This window comes from Somniosus microcephalus, chromosome 5 (genome assembly GCF_052327205.1).
Source record: "Somniosus microcephalus isolate GS21.2 chromosome 5, FLI_Smic_1.0, whole genome shotgun sequence".
In the NCBI taxonomy this organism is placed as follows: Eukaryota; Metazoa; Chordata; class Chondrichthyes; order Squaliformes; family Somniosidae; genus Somniosus; species Somniosus microcephalus.
This window is the reverse complement of record NC_140991.1, coordinates 69,827,418-69,847,790: the sequence shown is the minus strand read 5'-3', so window position 1 is coordinate 69,847,790 and position 20,373 is coordinate 69,827,418. Positions and strand designations below refer to the sequence as shown.

The following is a 20,373-nucleotide window of genomic DNA, read 5'->3' as shown; positions in this document are numbered from 1 at the left end:
ACCTCGGCGACCTCCCCTTTAACTTTCGCCCCCGAAGCGCCCGGCCTCCCGATCAATGCCTCCTGCAGCTGTCTGTGTCATCGCCCGCCGATGCTGCAGGGGGTGGAACCGAAGTTCAGGTCCAGGGTGTACCGGGGCGATGAACACGGCAATGACATCATGATCTCCGGGCAAAAGAGACCGTGGCGCGAAGTCTTGCCGCTGCCGCAAACCTCTCGCCATAGTTCGCGGGAGTCGTTCATCTCGCTGCGCCCGGGCGGTAAGTCGTTAGCACCCCATTATCGCAGCCTGGAGGCGATAATGGGAGGCCAATTTCTAGCCCTCTGAATCTGACTATGTAGTACAACACTTGCACTGGTTTAAAGCGGCATCAAGAAAGTAGTCTCCTGTTGCATATTTTATGGCCATCTCCAATATGGATGATTTCATTAAAGTAGCCTATAAAATCATTGTACTTATTTGAGACACTTCAGTTGCTAAAGCTGACCATTCCTTGACTGCATGTAAAATTTCCTCCTTTCAGCTTTGTAGAATCAAAAAATGATCAGTGCTGAGAACTAGCATCAATCATCCTTTGGTTTTATCAGTGGATTGCATCCCATTGCAAGCATGGAATTCAATTGCACCAGCCCTAACTAGCTTTGAGATTTGGTTCAGTCAAACTTTCCAATGTCTTAGAATTTTAGGGCAATATTACAGTGTATCTAAAATAAATCCTTAGACTGCCAACATGCTATAGCTTTTACATGCTTGTCCTGTAATTTAGAGGGAGTAGTATGTTTTGTGGATAATTTTATATTGTAAACACCCTTGATTTTCCTGGCTGATGGAGTGATCTATTTCTATGTTCCACTCTATACTTCTAGTAGGAAGGCTCACTGGTTAACCTCACTTACTCAACTCCACTTTATCCACTTACTCTTTTAAACCAAGCTTATCTTTATCAAAAAAAAATCATTTCACACTGAAAAATTAAGGAGCTAGTGCTCCTTTTAATGTGGGTCTGAACATTGACAAAACATGTACAACAGACTGGTTTTACACTTAATTTACATAGTTTAAATTCTGAAGTACTTGTGCTTGTCCAAGAGTCATTGGATCGTGGAGGAGTTCTTGATTAGCTGCAAACATTCGTAAAAATGCTGATCGTTTCATGTAGTAAATCAAGAGAGTCCCAGACAGCAACTGAAGAAGGTCAAAAATTTACTGGACAGCACAAAGTACCATATGCTAGGAATGAAATACTTCAGTGAACCAATAGGTGTGTTTTATCTAAATTTTAAGTACATGCAGTGTAAAACCAATGCACCTCATTCACAAATGCATAATTTAAATGAAGTATACATTTGTGGGCTATACTGTAAAACTGGTCTCGCCTATGGTTTCTGTGAATGCTTCTACCTTAACCCATCAAAAAAACATTTAAGTTATGCTTTCAAGTCTGTTATTTCCTTTTTGCAGTTTGTGAGAAAACAACAACAATCCCGGCTACTAATTCGGCGCAAGCTCTATTATCTGAACGTACTTGACAGTGCTGTGTTGTACAGCATGCATTCAAGTGGTATCACAAAATAACTATTCTACCTAATGTTTGAAGCATATTTTTGTTTAAAAAGCCCCAACTTTGTGTCAGTTCAAATAATCTGAGTTTGCTGTGCTGTTTGATTGCGGTACAAAGCTTTGTGTTCACAATCTATTTTCAAACATCTGTGTTTTCAGTTTTGAACAACTTTCAAGTAGATTGCTAATATGGAAACTGTGACACTATTTTGATCTTTGATACCAAAAATGTTGCTGTGGGGACCTTGGTCTGATGCACAGATTATTGCTGTAGGAGGCACAGTGGACCTACAGAATATACAAAGGAGGGGTTTTCTGTCCCTCAAAGCCATATTGTGTTCTCTCTCTGGCAGAAAATCCCATTGCATTCATAACTGTATTAGCTGTATTTTCATTATCATTTCTTACCTATACTGATTTGTGTCTGGATTTCTGCCGCCAGGTAATGTAGATTCTGAAGAAGATCATTAACCAACAATAAACAGGAAAACATTTGTGAACTGGGAGATTGAAAATTTTATAAAAACTGATATCACAGATGTCTTACAATTTCAAACTTGAATCAGATACTTGGTTTGCTGTGCCTGGCGTGATACAAATTTCTACAAAGGTGTTCCTGCTACACACTTTTTAAATTTATATTAAAAAAAAAAAAAAGTTTTATTAGCTTCTTTGGGCTTGCCTGGTGAGCACCTAGGTGTTAGTATTGTTCTTCTGGTTTTGGAGCTTTGACTATTGGTGACAGGCTTTGGTGCTGCCAATGTTTCTTTTAGAGGATTGAGGTCTGATGCTAAGGGCTGTTTGGATTTTGGATTGAGGTGACTAACAAAAGATTTGTCCAATCTGTAACCCCTGCTGTTCAATCTTGGGTAATTTGTGGGTTTTCAGTTATAACACACCTATTTTGCATTGTCATTTTTATTTTGTGAATGCTTAATCTAACATGTCTAAAAAAAAAAAAAAAGTAAAGCTACCTGCAAATATTTTTGTTGGCTTACTTGGGCTATTTTTAGTTGCATAATGTAATATGTTTGTAACCGGGTGAAGCGCAGCAGGTGTGTTATAAATGGGTGACTGTGCAATGTGTGTTGCAGACCTTAAATACATTATGGGTAAGCTGCTCTGCTTAAATACAGTTCACGCCTGGTCTACAGAGCATTTGTTGTGCAATAACTTGTTGTAATGAACTATCCTAGCAGAGAGCAGTCATTTTCGGTGAACAAGCCGTATGCACAGAGAATGACGACATGGCTGTGCTGGATTCTACAGTGGTAAGTAACTTAAAATGGTGGCATCTGAGAGCAGTTTATTTTTATAAATTACTATCATCTATTATAATTCATAGATATTTTTGATTTAAAAAAATGCTTTGCAGAGTATTCTTGTATTTGTAGATTTTCTTTTCCTTTTTTTACAGGTTTCTTGTGATGCACCGATGACTTCCAATGTGTTCGTATTCCATAATGTTCAATCGGCTCATTCTCAAATCGAGCTTCAGACACTGAGTGACACTCCTGTGCCTTTGCCGTACCCTAAGGATGCATCAAAATACTTGGAAGAGGAAGAGGAACCTGTGCCAGATAAGATGCATATTGTCCTTCAATCTGTTGAAAATAAGGAAGATGCCACACCAGAGAGAGAGTTTATGCCTGCAATAAAAAATTATGAATCAATTGTAGAGGTTAAAACTGAAAATGGGCTGCAAGATTTTGACTCGGCATGTGGGATGGACAACTCAGTCTGTGTAAATATTTCCACATCTGAGGAGGTTGTTGGTCAGAGTGTTTGCTCCACGATTAAGAAAACAAGTATGATCTTACCTGTGGTACAACAATCCACTTCAATTCTGGACCAGCATGATTCAATTGCTAATAAATCTAATCATCAAGAATGGGAAATGCCATCAGCAGACTCGAGTAAACCGATGGAAAACTATAGCCAACAGGTAGTATTGAGACCGAAGACCCCCAAAAAAGTTACCATCAGATATTTGGACGATGCTGAATCTTCAAGTTCCTCTGGAGAGGAGTCCCCATCAAGTGACAACATAGCATTTATGATCACAAACACTGAGGTCCAGGCTCTGTCCAGTGGAGAGGTTAATGAAATAGTGAACAAGAAAGGAGAAGACATCCAGACAGTGAACGTTGATGCAAATCGAGAAATGACAGCCTATCTGAGTAGTTATCAGGAGGCTAGGAACGAAGACCCAGTGCTTTTCACAGATAAAAAACCAGTAATTATTATCTTTGATGAACCAATGGACATCCGATCAGCTTACAAAAGATTGTCAACAGTATTTGAGGAATGTGATGAAGAATTAGAAAAGATGATGGCTGAAGAGAAAATAGATGAAGAGAATGAAAATGCTGAGCTGTCCAGTGATACAGAAACTGTAGCAGAATCTACAATGATTAATGATAAAGTGCATTCAAACAGAATTTCTTCTACTGTGGATTCGGCAACTAGTTCATTATGGGACAAATCTAGTGGGTATGGACATGATAGCCATCTTGGTTCCACTGAATTTAATGCACCGAAAGAAAGTAAATCTGGTGTAATAGAATGTGATGACTCAAAATCTGATTGTGTGGCAGGCTCATTTGCCAATAAGCCAGACACCAAGAAGAAGTTTAAATTCAAATTCCCCAAAAGACAACTTGCAGCACTGACCCAAGCTATTAAAACAGGCACAAAGACCGGGAAGAAAACCCTGCAGGTAGTGGTTTATGAAGATGAAGAAGAACTTGATGGAACAGTGAAGCACCACAAGGAAGCTAAACGATTTGAGATCGTACAATCAAAGAGCAAAGATGAAGCCTCTACCAAAACCATACAATCAAAGCAACATAGCTCCACTGATGTGGTATCTAATGCATCCAGAACAGATCGGATTCGGAAAAATACTTACAAGACCTTGGATAGTCTGGAGCAAACCATCAAACAGTTAGAAACAACAATCAGTGAAATGAGCCCAAAGATAGCAGAGCAGGAGGAAGAATACACAACCTGCCCATCACAAATCTGTGAATTATCTCAAGGGGCTGTGTCATGGGATGAGACCAAAGCTACTGATCAGCTGTTGCTTTCAACTGCGAAGGCACCTCAAAACACCAAGACCAAACCACCACTCCTTCCAAAAGTCTCTACAAAAGCAAGTGAACCGCAGGTGTCCTATTGCATTCTTTATTATCTGCTTCATGCGGGTGACGTGACTCTTTCTGGTTTCTAACAGCTGAAGCATAACTGGTTAATGGTTTGGTGGACAGTGGTGTTGGGAAAAGCTAATGTTTATTAATCTGATTGCTCATGCAAGTTGGCAATTTGATTTTTGTTAATTGGAAGTATAATGATGCTTTGGTCTAACTGGGTGACCTTCAGGTAATGTAAGCTTCTTGTAAAATAACTTTTGTTTTCCACCCCCTGCACCTCTAATCAATCTTGAATCTGGTTGAAATGGGGACTGCGATTCTGTTCCCTGTGCATGTAAAGGTAAATGGATTTCCCTAATATTAAGGTAATGGTGATCCACATAGATGCTATACAAGATAACCAGTCTGTTTTCTGATTTTTCTGGAGATCCACTAATCCACATGGTGATTCAAATATGTTCACAGGAGTAACAATCTACTGTGCTTTGTTTTAAATGTGATGATTTAATTTTCTTCCAGAGTTCAAGTCTGATGTCCCCAACCAGCCGAATGCCAGTCTCTGTGGGATCAAAAATAAGACAGCAACAGGGAAATACAGAAAAGGTGACAAAACAGAAGCTTCAGGACCCCCAACGACAGTTCCGACAGGTAGTTTTGTTCTAGAAGTCTGTCCAGAAAATAATGAAGGAAATTATAATATTTGTGAATTTTTAAATGTTTTCTTCATAAAATACAAGCTGTTGACATTAAATTTCAATGTTTGTTATCATATCTCATTTTAATTATTGAATTAAATTATGAACCCGGACCTGGTATCAGCTTGTAAATACTGATGTACTGTATAAAATATTCTGTGTGTCTTTGCTGTAATACTCTTAAGTATCTTCCCATTTCTCTGTCAGTAACCTCTTGTTGATGTACATCTGTATCCTCTCGTGCAGTAAACCCTTTAACAAGTAACTTGCTATTGTATTGTTTCCCATTCATTTTCCATCAGGATTATAGTGTGTAATTGGAATGGCTGAAGTAACCAATGCTGACATATCTGAACTAACTACTGTGAAAATTTATGTCTAGTGAATGGATTAGAATATGAATTACTGGTTAATTAGTTTTTTTCCAAGCTTGCATTCTAATATTAGAAAAGCATGGTTTTAATAATCCTCAATAATATTCATACTTTTTTCTTTCTTTCCACATTTATATGTTGTGGGATTTACCAGGTCCGTTAAACTCCTGCAAGGCTCACCAGGATAATAAGGTTCTGCACTGTTAATTCTTTTGTCTGCCTGGGACTGTTGTGGCAGGCCCCATGGCTAAAATGTTGCTGGCTCTCTGACAAACTTTATCTCCTGCCATCTTTGTTCGCAGGCTAATGGAAGTGCTAAGAAAGCTGGTGGGGAGAGTAAGGCTACTTCCCCTACTTTACCTGCTTCTAAGATCCCAGCCCTTTCTCCCAGCTCTGGGAAAAGTAGCTCTGTGCCTGGTCCTAGCCATGACAACACTAACCATCCCAGTACTTCCAGTAAATATCCCCTATCTGCTACTAATGTTCTCCCTCCAACTGCAGGTCGTAATGCTCAACTTCCATCTGTGTCTCATATCCCTTCTACCTCTAATGGCTCCCTTAAGCTTCATGCTCAGAACCCTGCCTTAACAGGCAGAGGTCAGCCTCTTTCATTTCCACTACACACTCCAAATGGTAGGCCCACTTCATCTTCCTCAACCTCTTGCCCCTCCCCAGTTTCTCCCACCTCACTGATTCAAGGTGCGAAGAGCATCCGGACAATCCATACCGCTAGCTTCGCAAGCTACAAGCAACAGAACACGAACCAGAGCAAATCCACCGTGGCCACTGTCAAAGAAACAGCGTAGAGGCAACACGTTGGAACCCTACCATCTTTAATTTTCACTTTATAAAAAAAAAAAAAAAAAAAAAATTGCTATAGAATGCTATTAATTTCATTATGATTTTGTAAAGTTTCTCACGTAGTGTGCATTCAGCATAGCCAGAATGAACAGGTCTTTGTAAACCTGCAAACACTGAATTCCTTGTGTGGTTTCTAGGGAAATGTGAAGTACACTTGCAGTGTTTCTCTTGTAAATAAGTGTTCTAGTTAACCAGACTTAAAATCAGGTGGTATAATAAAAGATTGCACGTTAAGATATAATGAGCATAATAGCAAAGACATTCACCTGCTGGCAACTTTTTTTCAAGCACATTGTTTTGTACACAGAGTATTTTTTCACTTTGCGCAGTTGATATTGCTTTAACTATTGTAAAGTTTGAATAATGAACACTGGGATACTGATTTAAGACTAACATAAATTATTCCATACCAAAACATAATTATATGGAAAAAAAGCTGGAGAATTGTAACAGATATAAGATTATATTCAGTACAGGTCAAAGATAAAACAGTAACCAAGTAACTGCGTACACACGGTTTGCACTGAATTATACTTATTCAGCATATTTGTTAGTAGACTTATCACTATATTAAAGATATGGAATAAACACTTTAATGGGTGTTTCTTAACCCTTAGCAGGTGCATTTTCCCTGCAGTAATAATACTAGGTGAAGGGCAGCTGCCTGTTGCTTAATGTATGACCTGTTGCAATTTTTATAAACCATACCTAGCTACATATTTCATTAAGGCAAGAAATAATCAATATTCCCAATTAAGTCTGCAATTTTGGTTTTAAATTTCCACTATTGGGAGTGCTTATAAATAATACTTAATGCTTCTCATGACAATGAAAAGGGACACGATAATGCAGATTAAATATGTGGTTTGGATGAGTGCAAGACTGGTGTAATGTTGTAGATATACTATCTGATGTACTGCCATTCTCTTAATAATAAAGATATGAGTATTGCTTTTTTTTGGAGTGATGGATGAAAAACTGTTTCCTATTTTGCTTCAGTTTTTATGTATAGCTGACTTTTCTTTCTAATTGCTCCAAAGCAGTGTTTTTGTACTTCCATTTAATAGTCTTTAAAATCTAGTTGTACAATTGTTTTTTTTAAACCTGATTTTTGCCTATTTTCATGAAAGTGAATGCTAGTTTGCTAGTTGCAGTTGCTTATTAAGGACTGTTAACCCACATTGAGAGACTCGTAAAACTGACAAACTTGTATGTTTTATGTGTGTATATGATATATTTATATACACATATCTGCTTATAAATCTGCAGGGATGCTTATAGTTTTCACTCTAGTACCAAAGTTTGTTTATTTGCATGCCTTTTTATTATAAGATATATTTTAAGAAACAGATGGGTATATGTGATCTATAAGATGGGGCATGTTTGCACATCGAGGTTTTTGTACATAGTTTTGTTATTTGTAAAACATATTATATTGTAAAATACAGCATTGTGGTGAGCTGCAAACTCTAGCCTTGTGAAGAAGCAATGACATAAAGGGCTGCATGCTTGTAGTTCTGTTTCTTGTCCTTTGAGCAATAATAAATTTGGCAGTATTTTCTTTTGAAGGGTGCTGTAAATGTTACTGCTGCTTCATCCCTACATGGTTAGAAGGTAAAAGATGAACAAGTAGAATCACTTCACAATTGTTTGTTGTGTCCTATTAAAAGGTTGATGCTGCTTTGGGAATTTAGTTTGAGCAGGCTGCGTTACTGGGACAGTTGCTCGAGAAACACTACTCGTATCGGCTAACTGGGGAGGTTGTGTTCAGCTTGTTGGGAAATTGAGATTTCCAATTATAAATGTACAGCAGCAAATGTGAAGGAACATCACCATATCACCAATTGTGCCCTGCACACTCCCATTGTTTAAAAAGCTTCTGTACAATACTTTACCAAGTGACAATGTCACTTTAAACGAGGCCACTAATCCCAAGTTTTGATTCAAGCAAAAGCTTGAATATTTTTAATATTTAGTTGGCTAATGCCATATTTATATTGCAGAACAGCTTTACCCATGCCTGAGAGTCCCAGTGCTCCTGGAAGAACTGAAATACAACTAAGTATCCTCAATTGTTTGCAGGTCTTAAGTTGGTTTTAGATCGGTGCTCATTTAATTTGTATTCTGGAGCCTGCCACCCATGAGCCAGCTTGCTGTGTTTATCCAACTGAATCTGAGTAGTCTCATCCTGGCAGCAGAATCGGTGTCCCAGTTCTAGGTGGTTCTTTGCCTCTGCCCTAGAGCTGGATTTATTAGTATAGATGCAACGAGTTGGTTCACTGAATCTAAAAATTAAACAGCACCAGTATAAAAATAGCTGCAAGTTGCAGCTTTGCTTTTGGCTGTGGTTCTTTCCCCAGTGCAAACATCATCTGCCTGGCCAAACAAGACACCCTTCACCTGGACCAGCCAGGTTTACACTGCTGCCTTCAGAAATGTTCACGAAATCCAACTGCTAACTTAGATCTTGGTGCCTCCTGAGATGGCGCCGCCTACTCCACTCATGAGCATCAAAGCTGCAGACAGCTCATGCCAGTGGCTGATCTGGTTTACACACTCAGCAGTTAAGCATTCCAGCAAGGTCCCAGGCTCAATCCCCAATCTGCACTGCATTAACTAATCTCAACCAGAGGGGGCAGTAAGGGTACTGCAATTACTCTCCATGCCTGTCAGTTAGGCAGCAAAAAAAATCAGTCAGTGTTCCTTCTGTTCATCCTCGCCATTTAGTAAACCCTGCCCGAAGTGCTCATGTGGAAGTAGGTGAAGACTGGATCGGGCTCAGCTCTGATACTTTATTCAGTTTAATAGCCAACTGACATTTGTTATCTAGGCTGGCACTCGGGTGAGCTCCCAGCACCTTTGGGATTATTCCAACATGGAGTCAATGTCTTCAGGAAGGGAGTATGGTTGCAGTAGGTTGGATTGTTCTTGCACTTTGCCAGAATTCTGCTAATCCCTGCATTCCCCTTCCGATTGATGCAAGGCCCATTTCACATTGAAATAAGTGGTTTTCAATTTTGATACCTTAATTACAGTAAAGCATCATTTATTTTGAGTAGTCTTCCCCTTATTGCCTCTGCCCTGTCCTGAAGCTGGTGTATGGTTTCATGGGTGCCAATAAGTAGCCTTCTGTCACCTCACCCAAGTGGCCATTTTGTAATGTGCAGCTCTGGACAGTTAAAGCCTGGATTTGACACTGAGCCACCTGATTTTGGGACAGTAATTGGACAACCAGGAGCAGAAGTCCTCTGGCTGGAATTCTGCCCACTCTGTGCTGTAATGCCATTTCTGCAGGGCAGAACCAGTGGTGGTGGAAACAAGCAGGCAGATGTTTCATTTAAATATTAATTGTGGGCCACCGCAATCCTGCATGGTGTGCCAGATCTTTGCTAAAATAATCCAAAACTCATCCCATTGCCCTGCTCTCTTCAGATAATCCTCTCCCTCTGCTTCAAATATTTATCCAATGGTCCGACCTCTACTCCCTACGAAAAGTAATTCTATGTTCCAACAAGCTTCTGCCTAAAGAAATTTCTCCTAACTTCTCTCTTTAGTAACAGTTGTAACAAAGGAAATAATCTTTCCCTAGTCACCCAATTAGAATTCTTCAGGATTTTAAAAACCTCTATTAAATTTTCTCTTAGCCTCTCTTATAACTTTAGTTTCTATTCCCTGGCAGCATCCTGGTGAACTAACATTTGACATTGTGGCTTTAATATCCTTTCTATAATGGGGTGCCCAAAACTGCACACAGTACTGTAACTGAAGCCTAACCAGTGTTTTGTACAAATTTAATCACTACTTCTTTACTCTTGTATTCTATGTCCATATTTATAAAACCCAAAATACTATAGGCCTTTTTAATGGCTTTATCTGCCTGCATTCTCCCTTAGAGGATGAGACCAGGAAATTAATGGTGGGAAATATGGAGATGGCAAAAACACTGAATATTTTACATCAGTCTTTACAGTAGAAGACACTAAGAATATCCCAACACTGGACAAACAGGGGGCTAAAGGGGGGGAGGAGCTAAACACGATCAAAATCACTAAGGAAGTGGTACTCAGTAAAATAATGGGACTCAAGGCGGATAAATCACCTGGACCTGATGGCTTACATCCTAGGGTCTTGAGGGAAGTGGCGGTAGGGATTGTGGATGCATTGGTAATAATTTTCCAAAACTCCCTGGACTCGGCAATGGTCCCGGCAGACTGGAAAACTGCTAATGTAACACCCTTATTTAAAAAGGGCAGTAGACAGAAGGCTGGAAACTGTAGATCGGTTAGCCTAACATCTGTGGTAGGTAAAATTTTGGAGTCCATTATTAAGGAGACAGTAACAGGACATTTGGATAATCATAATTTAATAGGACAAAGTCAGCATGGTTTTATGAAGGGGAAGTCATGTTTGACAAATTTGCTGGAGTTCTTTGAGGAAGTAACATATAGGGTGGATAAAGGGGAACCAGTGGACGTAGTGTATTTAGACTTCCAAAAGGCATTTGACAAGGTGCCACACAAAAGATTATTGCTTAAGATAAAAAATCACGGGATTGGGGGTAATATTCTGGCATGGATAGAGGATTGGCTATCTAACAGAAGGCAGAGAGCTGGGATAAATGGTTCATTATCAGACTGGCAATCAGTAACTAGTGGTGTTCCGCAGGGGTCAGTGCTGGGTCCCCAACTCTTTACAATCTATATTAATGATTTGGAGGAGGGGACCGAGTGTAACATATCAAAGTTTGCAGATGATACTAAGGTGGGAGGGAAAGTAGTGAGTGAGGAGGACATAAAAAACCTGCAAGGGGACATAGACAGGCTAAGTAAGTGGGCAGAGATTTGGCAGATGGAATACAATACTGGAAAGTGTGAGGTTATGCACTTTGGCAGGAAAAATCGTAGAGCAAGTTATTATCTTAATGGCAAGAAACTGGAAAGTACTGAAGAACAAAGGGATCTGGGGGGTCCTGGTGCACAAAACTCAAAAGGTTAGTATGTAGGTGCAGCAAGTGATTAAGAAGGCCAATGGAATGTTGGCTTTCATTGCTAGGGGGATAGAATATAAAAATAGGGAGGTATTGCTTCAGTTGTACAAGGTATTGGTGAGACCGCACCTGGAATACTGCGTACAGTTTTGGTGTCCATACTTAAGAAAAGACATACTTGCTCTCGAGTCAGTAGAAAGAAGGTTCACTCGGTTAATGCCGGGGATGAGGGGATGGACATATATGAGGAGAGGTTGAGTAGATTGGGACTCTACTCATTGGAGTTCAGAAGAATGAGAGGCGATCTTATTGAAACATAAGATTGTGAAGGGGTTGGATCGGGTGGCTGCGGGGAAGATGTTCCCGATGATGGGTGAAACTAGAACTAGGGGCTGCTCTTTCAAAACTGAGATGAGGAGGAACTACTTCACTGAGGGTGGTAGGTCCATGGAATATGCTGCCCCAAAAAGCTGTAGAAGCTACATCGTTACATAAATTTAAAACACAAATAGACAGATTCCTAGAAGTGAAGGGAATTAAGGGTTACGGGCAGGAATTTGGAAGAGTCTAGGTTTGGATTGGTCATGGCCCTGGGGGTAGCGGAGCGGGCCCAGGGGCCGTGTAACCTGATCCTGCTCCTATTTCGTGTGTCTAATTCTGTCAGGAGATGGTTCTGCGATAGTGGATTGGCAGTTAGGATCAGATCAGCCATGATATTGAATGGCGGAGCAGGCTCGAGGGGCCGATTGGTCTACTCCTGCTCCTTATGTTCTTATCTTGTCGTTCATCCACGTTTCAGCTCTTTCCCATTGTATATATGCCGATTCCTTATTTTTCCTCCCGATGTATTACTTTATGCTTATCCACATTAAACTTTATCTGCCATTCCACTAGTACTGTCCTATATGTACTTGTACGATAGCAGAACCCACTGATGGAACAACGCACTCCTCCTGTGATCTGGAACAGGTCTCCATATCTTCCACATTAATTTCTTCAATCTTTGAATTTTTTTTAATCACGCCGAAGGCAGACCGAGTCCAAATGTCCCAAACACCTCCATAACCATCCCTGGCTATGTCCTGTGCTACCGGCAGGACAGACCCACCAGGGGTGGCGGCACATTGGTTTACAGTCAGGAAAGCGTGGCCTTGAGCATCCTCAACATTGACTCCGGACCCCATGAAGTTTCATGGCTTCAGGTCAAGCATAGGCAAGGATCAGATCAGCCATGATCTTATTGAATGGCGGAGCAGGCTCGAGGGGCCGATTAGCCTACTCCTGCTCCTATTTATTATGAAACCTCCTGCTGATTACCACCTACCGTCCTCCCGCAGCTGATGAATCGGTACTCCTCCATGTTGAACACCACTTGGAAGAGCACTGAGAGTAGCAAGGGCACAGAATGTACTCTGGGTGGGGGACTTCAATGTCCATCAGCAGAGTGGCTCAGTAGCACCACTACTGACCGAGTCCTGAAGGACATAGCTGCCAGTCTGGGCCTGTGATAGGTGGCGAGAGAACCAACATGAGGGAAAAACCTACTTGACCTCATCCTCACCAATGTACCGGTCATAGATGCAGCTGTCCATGATAACATTGGTAGCAGTGACCACCGCACAGTCATTGTGGCGATGAAGTCCTATCTTCACACTGAGGACACTCGTGTTGTGTGGCACTACCACAGTGCTAAATGGGATAGATTCAGAATAGATCTAGCAGCTCAAAACTGGGTATCCATGAGGTGCTGTGGGCCCGCAGCAGCAGCAGAACTGTATTCCATCACACCCTGTAACCTCATGGCCCAGCATATCCCTCACTGTAGCATTACCATCAAGCCAGGGGACTAACCCTCATTCAATGAGTGTAGAAGAGCATGCCAGGAGCAGCACCAGGTGTACCTAAAAATGAGTCAACCTGGGGAAGCTGCAACACAGGACTACATGTATGCTAAAAAGGGGCAGCAGCATGCTATAGACAGGGCTAGGCAATCCCACAATCAACAGATCAGATCAAAAGCTCTGCAGTCCTGCCACATCCAATCGTGAATGCTGGTGGACCATTAAACAAGTAACAGGAGGAGGAGGCTCCATGAATATCCCCATCCTCGATGGTGGAGCCCAGCAGGTGAGTGCAGAACACAAAGCTGAAGCGTTTGCAACCAACTTCAGCCAGAAGTGTTAAGTGGATGATCCATATTGGCCTCCTCCTGAGGTCCCCACCATCACAGAAGCCAGTCTTCAGCTAATTCGATTCCCTCCACACGATGCCAAGAAACGGCTGAGCGCACAGCAAAGGCTATGGGCCCCGACAACATGCCGACTGTCGTGCTGAAGACTTGTGCTCCAGAACTAACCGCGCCTCTAGCCACGCTGTTCCAGTACATTTATAACACTGGCATCTATCCGACAATGTGGAAAACTGCCCAGGTATGTCTTGTCCACAAAAAGCAGGACAAATCCAATCCGGCCAATTAGCACCCCATCAGTCTACTCTCAATCATCAGCAAAGTGATGGAAGGTGTCGGCGACAGTGCTATCAAGCGGCACTTACTCACCAATAACCTGCTCCCTGATGCCCAGTTTGGAATCCGCCAAGACCACTCAGCTCCACACCTCATTACAGCCTTGGTCCAAACATGGACAAAAAAGCTGAATTCCAGAGGCGAGATGAGAGCGACTGCCCTTGACATCAAGGCAGCATTTGACCGAGTGTGGCATCAAGGAGCCTTAGTAAAACTGAAGTCAATGGGAATCTGGGGGGGGAAACTCTCCACTGTGCTAGGTATGACTCCAGCCAAAGGAAGACAGTTGTGGTAGTTGGAGGTCAATCATCACAGCCCCAGGACATCGCTGCAGGAGTTCCTCAGGGCAGTGTCCTAGGCCCAACCATCTTCAACTGCTTCATCAATGAACTTCCCTCCATTAAAAGGACAGAAGTGGGGATGTTTGCTGATGACTGCACAATGTTCAGTGCCATTTGCAACTCTTCAAATAATGATGCATGCCCGCATGCAGCAAGACTTGGACGACATTCAGGCTTGGCATGATAAGTGGCAGGTAACATTCGTGCCACACAAGTGCCAGGCAATGACTATCTCCAACAAGCGAGTATCTAACCGCTGCCCCTTGACATTCAACGGCATTACCATCACCAAATTCCCTACTGTCAATATCCTGGGGGTCACCATTGACCAGAAACTTAACTGGACCAAGCAGCCCGCTTGATTGGCACCCCATCCACCACCTTAAACATTCACTCCCTCCACCACCAGCATATCATGGCTGCAGTGTGTACCATCTACAAGATGCACTTGAGCAACTCGCCAAGGCTTCTTCGGCAGCACCTCCCAAACCCACAACCTCAACCACCTAGAAGGACAAGGACAGCAGGTACATGGGAACACCACCACCTCCAAGTTACCCTCCAAGTCACACACCATCCTGACTTAGAAGTATATTGCCAATCCTTCATCATCGCTGGGTCAAAATCCTGGAATTCCCTACCTAACAGCACTGTAGGAGTACCCTCACCACACAGACTGCAGCAGTTCAAGGCGGCGGCTTACCATCACCTTTTCAAGGGCAACTAGGGATGGGCAATAAATGCTGGCCTTGCCAGCGATGCCCACATCCCATAAACAAATATATAAAAAAACAGTTTGAATCATTAAATGACTTTATACCAGTTAGGTGAATATACAGATCAATGGATATGATCAAATTGACTTTAGTTCAATCTTCACAATATAAAAATTATGAATAAACCCATCTGCATTCTTCTGTTTCCATTAGCTTTTGCTTCCTGAATCCCTGTGCAGCCTCCTTTTTTCAAAGTCTCTTTCCTAGAGTCAAAAAAAAATTGTCTTTTCTACTTGCCCCTCTCAGAAAACAGTGATGAAAGGGCTTTCCAGTACAATTGGTAAGAGGTATTCTTTGATTACCCAGATAAGCTAATGAAATGTTTTTTTCTGGGAAAAACAATAGGAGCGTTATCAGACTAGATTTGACAGTGAGTCACAAAAGGAGCTATTAGGACAGATGACCAAAAGCTTGGTCAAAGAGGTAGGTTTTAAGGAGCGTCTTAAAGGGGGAGAGGCAGGCAGAGATTTAGGGAGGGAATTCCAGAGCTCAGCTCCTTGGCAGCTTAAGGCACGGCTGCCAGTGGTGGAGTGATGAAAATCAGGGCCACGTAAGAGGCCAGAATTGGAGGACTGCAGCCATCTTGGAGGGTTGTAGAGCTGGAGGAAGTTAGAGATAGGCAAGGTCGAGGCCATGGAGGGATTTGAACCCAAGGATGAGAATTTTAAAATTGAGGCACTGGCGGATGGGGAGCCAGTGTAGGTCAGCAAGCACGGGGGGTGATGGATAAACGGACCTTGGTGCAAGTTAGAATACAGGCAGCTGAGTTTTGGATGAATTCATGTTTACGGAGGGTGGTAGGGGGGTGGCTGGCCAGCAATAGTCCAGTGGGAAGGTAACAAAGTCATGGATTATGGTTTCAGCAGCAGGTGAGCTTAGGTGGGGTGGAGACTGGTAATATTACAGAGGTGAATGTAAGTGGTCCTGGTGACAGAGAGGATATCGGGTTGGAAACTCAGCTCAGGATCAGATATGACACCAAGGCTGCGAACAGGCTGGATCAGCCTTGGACAGTGACCAGGGAGAGGGTTGCAGTTGGTGATTAGGGAACAGAGTTTGTGACTGGGACCAAAGATAATGGCTTTGGTCTTCCCAATATTTGATTGGAGGAAATTTCTGCTCATCCAATACTGGATGTCGGACAAGCAGCATAGCAAATCAGAGGCAGTGGAGGGGTCGGGAGAGGTGGTGGTGAGATACAGCTGGGTGGCATCAGCGTACATGTGGAATCTAACATGTTTTAGGATGGTGTTGAGGGGCAGTGTCTAAATAAATAGATGGGGGACAAGGATAGATCCTGGGGGGGGGGGGGGGGGGAACCACACGAGAGGTAACGGTGCAGGAGCAGGAAAAGAAGCCATTGCAGGAGCCTCTCTGGCTACAACTGGATAGGCGAGGGCACTCTAACCTTGCTGGACAACTGTGGAGAGGCGTTGGAGGAGGATGGTGTGGTCATCAGTGTCAAAAACTGCAGACAGGTCGAGAAGGATGAGGAGGAATCATTCACCATGGTGACAGTCACATAGGATGTCATTTGTGACTTTGAAAGGCCGTTTGAGGGTCGTGGCGGGAGGAAACATGAGTGGAGAAGTTCAAACATGGAATGGTGGGAAAGACGGGCAGAGATTTGGGGAGGCAACACCATGTTCAAGTACTCTAGGGAGTGCCGATTTACCTAGTCCAGTGGATGAGCTGGGAACCCCCAGACTTACAGGATCTGAAGGCCGAAGACGGGTGAAGGAGGCTGACCTCAAAATGATTTGGTGGGGGAGTAATGACCACCCCCCCTCTACTGGCTCCACCATTGTGGGTGACCCACAGTCTGGCGAGTGGCAGCCGGAAACCCCTCATCCTCTGCTAGTGTGGGCTATTGCCGAAAATATGCTTTCCCTGGATACACTACACAGGCCGCACATTGTGCCCCAAACTGTATAGCAATCTGGAGCACTTTAAGGTAACCAATGACAGTAGGCCAGGGGGAAGGGCAGCACACGTTCAGACAGCTTTCTACCCGTCAGGCAGTATCTTACCTATTTGCAAGTTTTACCTTGAACTGCCACTGCTTTAAGCATTTGTAGCAAGCCTATGTGAGGTACTTTACCAAATGCTTTCTGGAAGTTTACATACACCACAGTCCACTTGGGATATCACCTCCTCAGAATCTGTCATTTGCTAGGTTATTACCTTACACATAATCACATACTCCTAAAATTTATGAATTTACTTGCTGTTGCAAGAGTAATGGATCTGTCGCTGGGCTGGATGTTTTGAATGTGGGTACTATGATCGTGTGCTTCTAGACTAGTCTGAACTTCCTAGCATTTAATCATCCCCAGTCCCTTTTTATGATTTTAGGGAGAGGGGGGATTAGTTTGTTTTGAGCGCTCACCAAGTAATGAAGCATGATTTAAAAGACTAATGAAAGAAAAACTTAAAAAGGGATGGCCAAGGCTGGTGAGAGTCAAATCAATTATAAATATACATGGAACATATGAGAAATGATCAGCTGGTCCATCAGGCCTTAGAGAATAAGTATAGTATTGTTGCTGTGCTCACAGTGCCGATTGGTATGTTGCCCATCAAAAACAAGGTTCCTGCTCAGCTGTGAAACATGTGCACCCTCTAGTGGTCATGCCTGCTCTCCACATGTATAATTGGATTAATGAATTCTTGTACATGTTGGAAGCGAAATCTAGAGAGACCATATTATTCAGTGCAGGGGAGATTTTCCTGGGGCTGCACCTGGCCGCAGCAAATATCAGAACACCAGGCAGGTCAAGGGGAACTCCATTTAAATTAATGGAAGAAAAAAAATCAGCTACGTTCCTTTACAAGCGTGCAGTCCAACCTATCTGCTTTTAATATTTGGTGCGTTTAGGTGCAGACCCGGGGAACACCTCCCTTCTAGGTCTTCACATGAAAGAACAAGCAAAAGTTTAGCCCATTTAATGTGCTCAAAGTCAAAACCTAGACACGAGTATTTTGAGTGAAACACAATTAAATGGTGTTGCCCTGAGGACAATGCTGTGACATGGTTAAAATCCCACTATGCAATATTAGTAACAAAAATCTTAATGTTAAACTTGCAGACAAAGGAATGTCATACCATTGTGCTAACATTACTGCTAATGCACAACTCCATTTCAATGCCAGTGACTATTGGCAGTTCTATAAATTATGGAATATGGTTCGAGTACATTATCGTTGTACATGGTACAACTGTGTGCATTTCCTATTGTCTGTCACACTAACAAACACAAGTTTCTATGTCCCAATAAATTTGTCCTACCTCATTTCAAATTTATTTCAGCTGATTGGTTATGTATGTTTATTAATTGTAATTGGGTCCTACACAGATCTATCTTAAAAGGTGAATCAATCAAATGGAACACTGGAAAAAAATATCCATAATTGTTTCCATTTACTGTAGCAATATTTAAAAAAGCAATTCATAATATAATGTAAAAATAAATTTAATGTATCCATATAATTTCCCAACTCCCATCAGAAATTTGTCTCCAGTTGCCTGACACTTCTGAACTTTTCACCCACAAGGCTCGAGACTGGCCCACTTGACTACCAGACACCTGGCCCATTGTTCCCTGTTACGGCCCACCCAAAAGCTAATGGATTCTTTTACCTGCCAGGCTCACTTGTTCAACATTTATCCCTGCCCTATTCCCATCGTTTTCCACCCTCATCCATGTTCCTCAGGGCCCAAACCCCCGGCCCCAAGTTCTGGGGCTGAAAAGCAATGAACAGTCTCTTGAGTGGTAAAGAATGAATTTAGCGGGAGGGAATGAGTAGGGAATAGCTTCAGACAATTATTCTTTGCTTCCCTGCCTGGCCTACCCTCCTCACAGTGCTGTTCAACCTGGGTTTATCCCACTCTGCCCACTGATAGATCGTACAATAACCCCTCCACCATACTGCCGCTTCCCTGCCTGGCCTACCCTCCTCACAGTGCTGTTCAACCTGGGTTTATCCCACTCTGCCCACTGATAGATTGTACAATAACCCCTCCACCATACTGCCACAGCCAAGGCACACTACCCCCCATTAGACCACAAGAAACTCCTCTGAGTCTGTCTTCTAATAGGCCAACTCTGCTGTGACCAGATGCAAGTTCCATTATGGGCCTTCCAAAATGCAGGAAAGAGCAGGTAATTGATCCCAAAGGGTATTGATTATTTTCTAGCAATGATCCAACAGCTCCTTTGGGAGCAGTAGGTGTGTCAAGCTGCCTTAGTGTCTGTGGAGGTCCTTCCCTAGCTTCCTGTGCTGCGCCATAGTGGCACGCTGTTGCTTTGACGTTCCAGGCCTACATCAATGCAAGTGCCGCTGATGTGCCCTTACAGGTGTGGATGCCCACCCGAAGTACGTTAATGACCCATCCCCATAATTTGGGACAGGGTTTATTATGGCTGCTGCCATGATCTAGCAGAGGAGAACTCAGCCACACTCATGCCATGGAGTGCACTCGGAGTTTTAGGGTTGTGAACTCTACCACATCAAAACAATTGCAAACACTTCAACAACTTGCATGTATATAATGTTTTTAACATACAATCCCAAAGTACAGCATGAGGAGATAAATAGCAGAACAGCCAAGCCATGGGATGGTTTAGGAAAGGTGAAAAACTTGGGCCAAAAGATGGGCTTTCAGTAGGTTTTTAAAAAAGGTGATAGAATTTAGGGAGGGTGTTCGAGAGTAGTGCTGAGGTGACAGAAGGCTCTATCTTCAATGGTAGGGAGAAGGGTGTGGGAGGGGAGGAGAGAACCATGAACTAAAGGCCAGGATCTGAGGATTTAAAGTTGCAAGCAAATCTACATGGCTAGAACTGATCACAGAAATCAGGCAGAACAAGGCTGTGGAGGGAACTGAAGACAGATTTTAAATTTAATTATGTCAGACAAGAAGCAATATAGAAGTAAGGGCTGTATGTCATCAGCATATATACAGAAGCGGTCACCTTTCCTGCTGATGATAGCACTGGGGACATTTAGACAAGGAAGAGGGCCTAATGGTGCTTGGCAAAATTCAGAGCTCCAGGGGTGTGAAGAGAAGCCATTGCTGGCAAGACACTGGCATTGGTCAGAGAG

General features: G+C 42.6%; 1 protein-coding gene across 10 annotated transcripts in view; it reads left to right on the top strand.

Annotated features, from left to right (window-relative positions):
* The window catches only part of LOC147117099 (sickle tail protein-like), a 702,547-nt gene extending 690,033 nt beyond the window's left edge, over positions 1 to 12,514 (top strand). For 7 of the 10 annotated variants that reach the window (XM_085987757.1, XM_085987753.1, XM_085987761.1 and 4 more), the window contains 4 exons: positions 2,757 to 2,831; positions 2,978 to 4,729; positions 5,232 to 5,360; positions 6,084 to 12,514. In XM_085987757.1, coding sequence (XP_085843883.1) covers positions 2,757 to 2,831; positions 2,978 to 4,729; positions 5,232 to 5,360; positions 6,084 to 6,587 — 2,460 coding nt within the window. In that variant the 3' untranslated portion in view covers positions 6,588 to 12,514. Of the gene's footprint in view, positions 1 to 2,756; positions 2,832 to 2,977; positions 4,730 to 5,231; positions 5,361 to 5,935 lie in introns of all 10 variants that reach the window. The other 3 variants (XM_085987756.1, XM_085987755.1, XM_085987758.1) reach the window with 3 other exon arrangements.
* Positions 12,515 to 20,373: the final 7,859 nt, after the last annotated feature.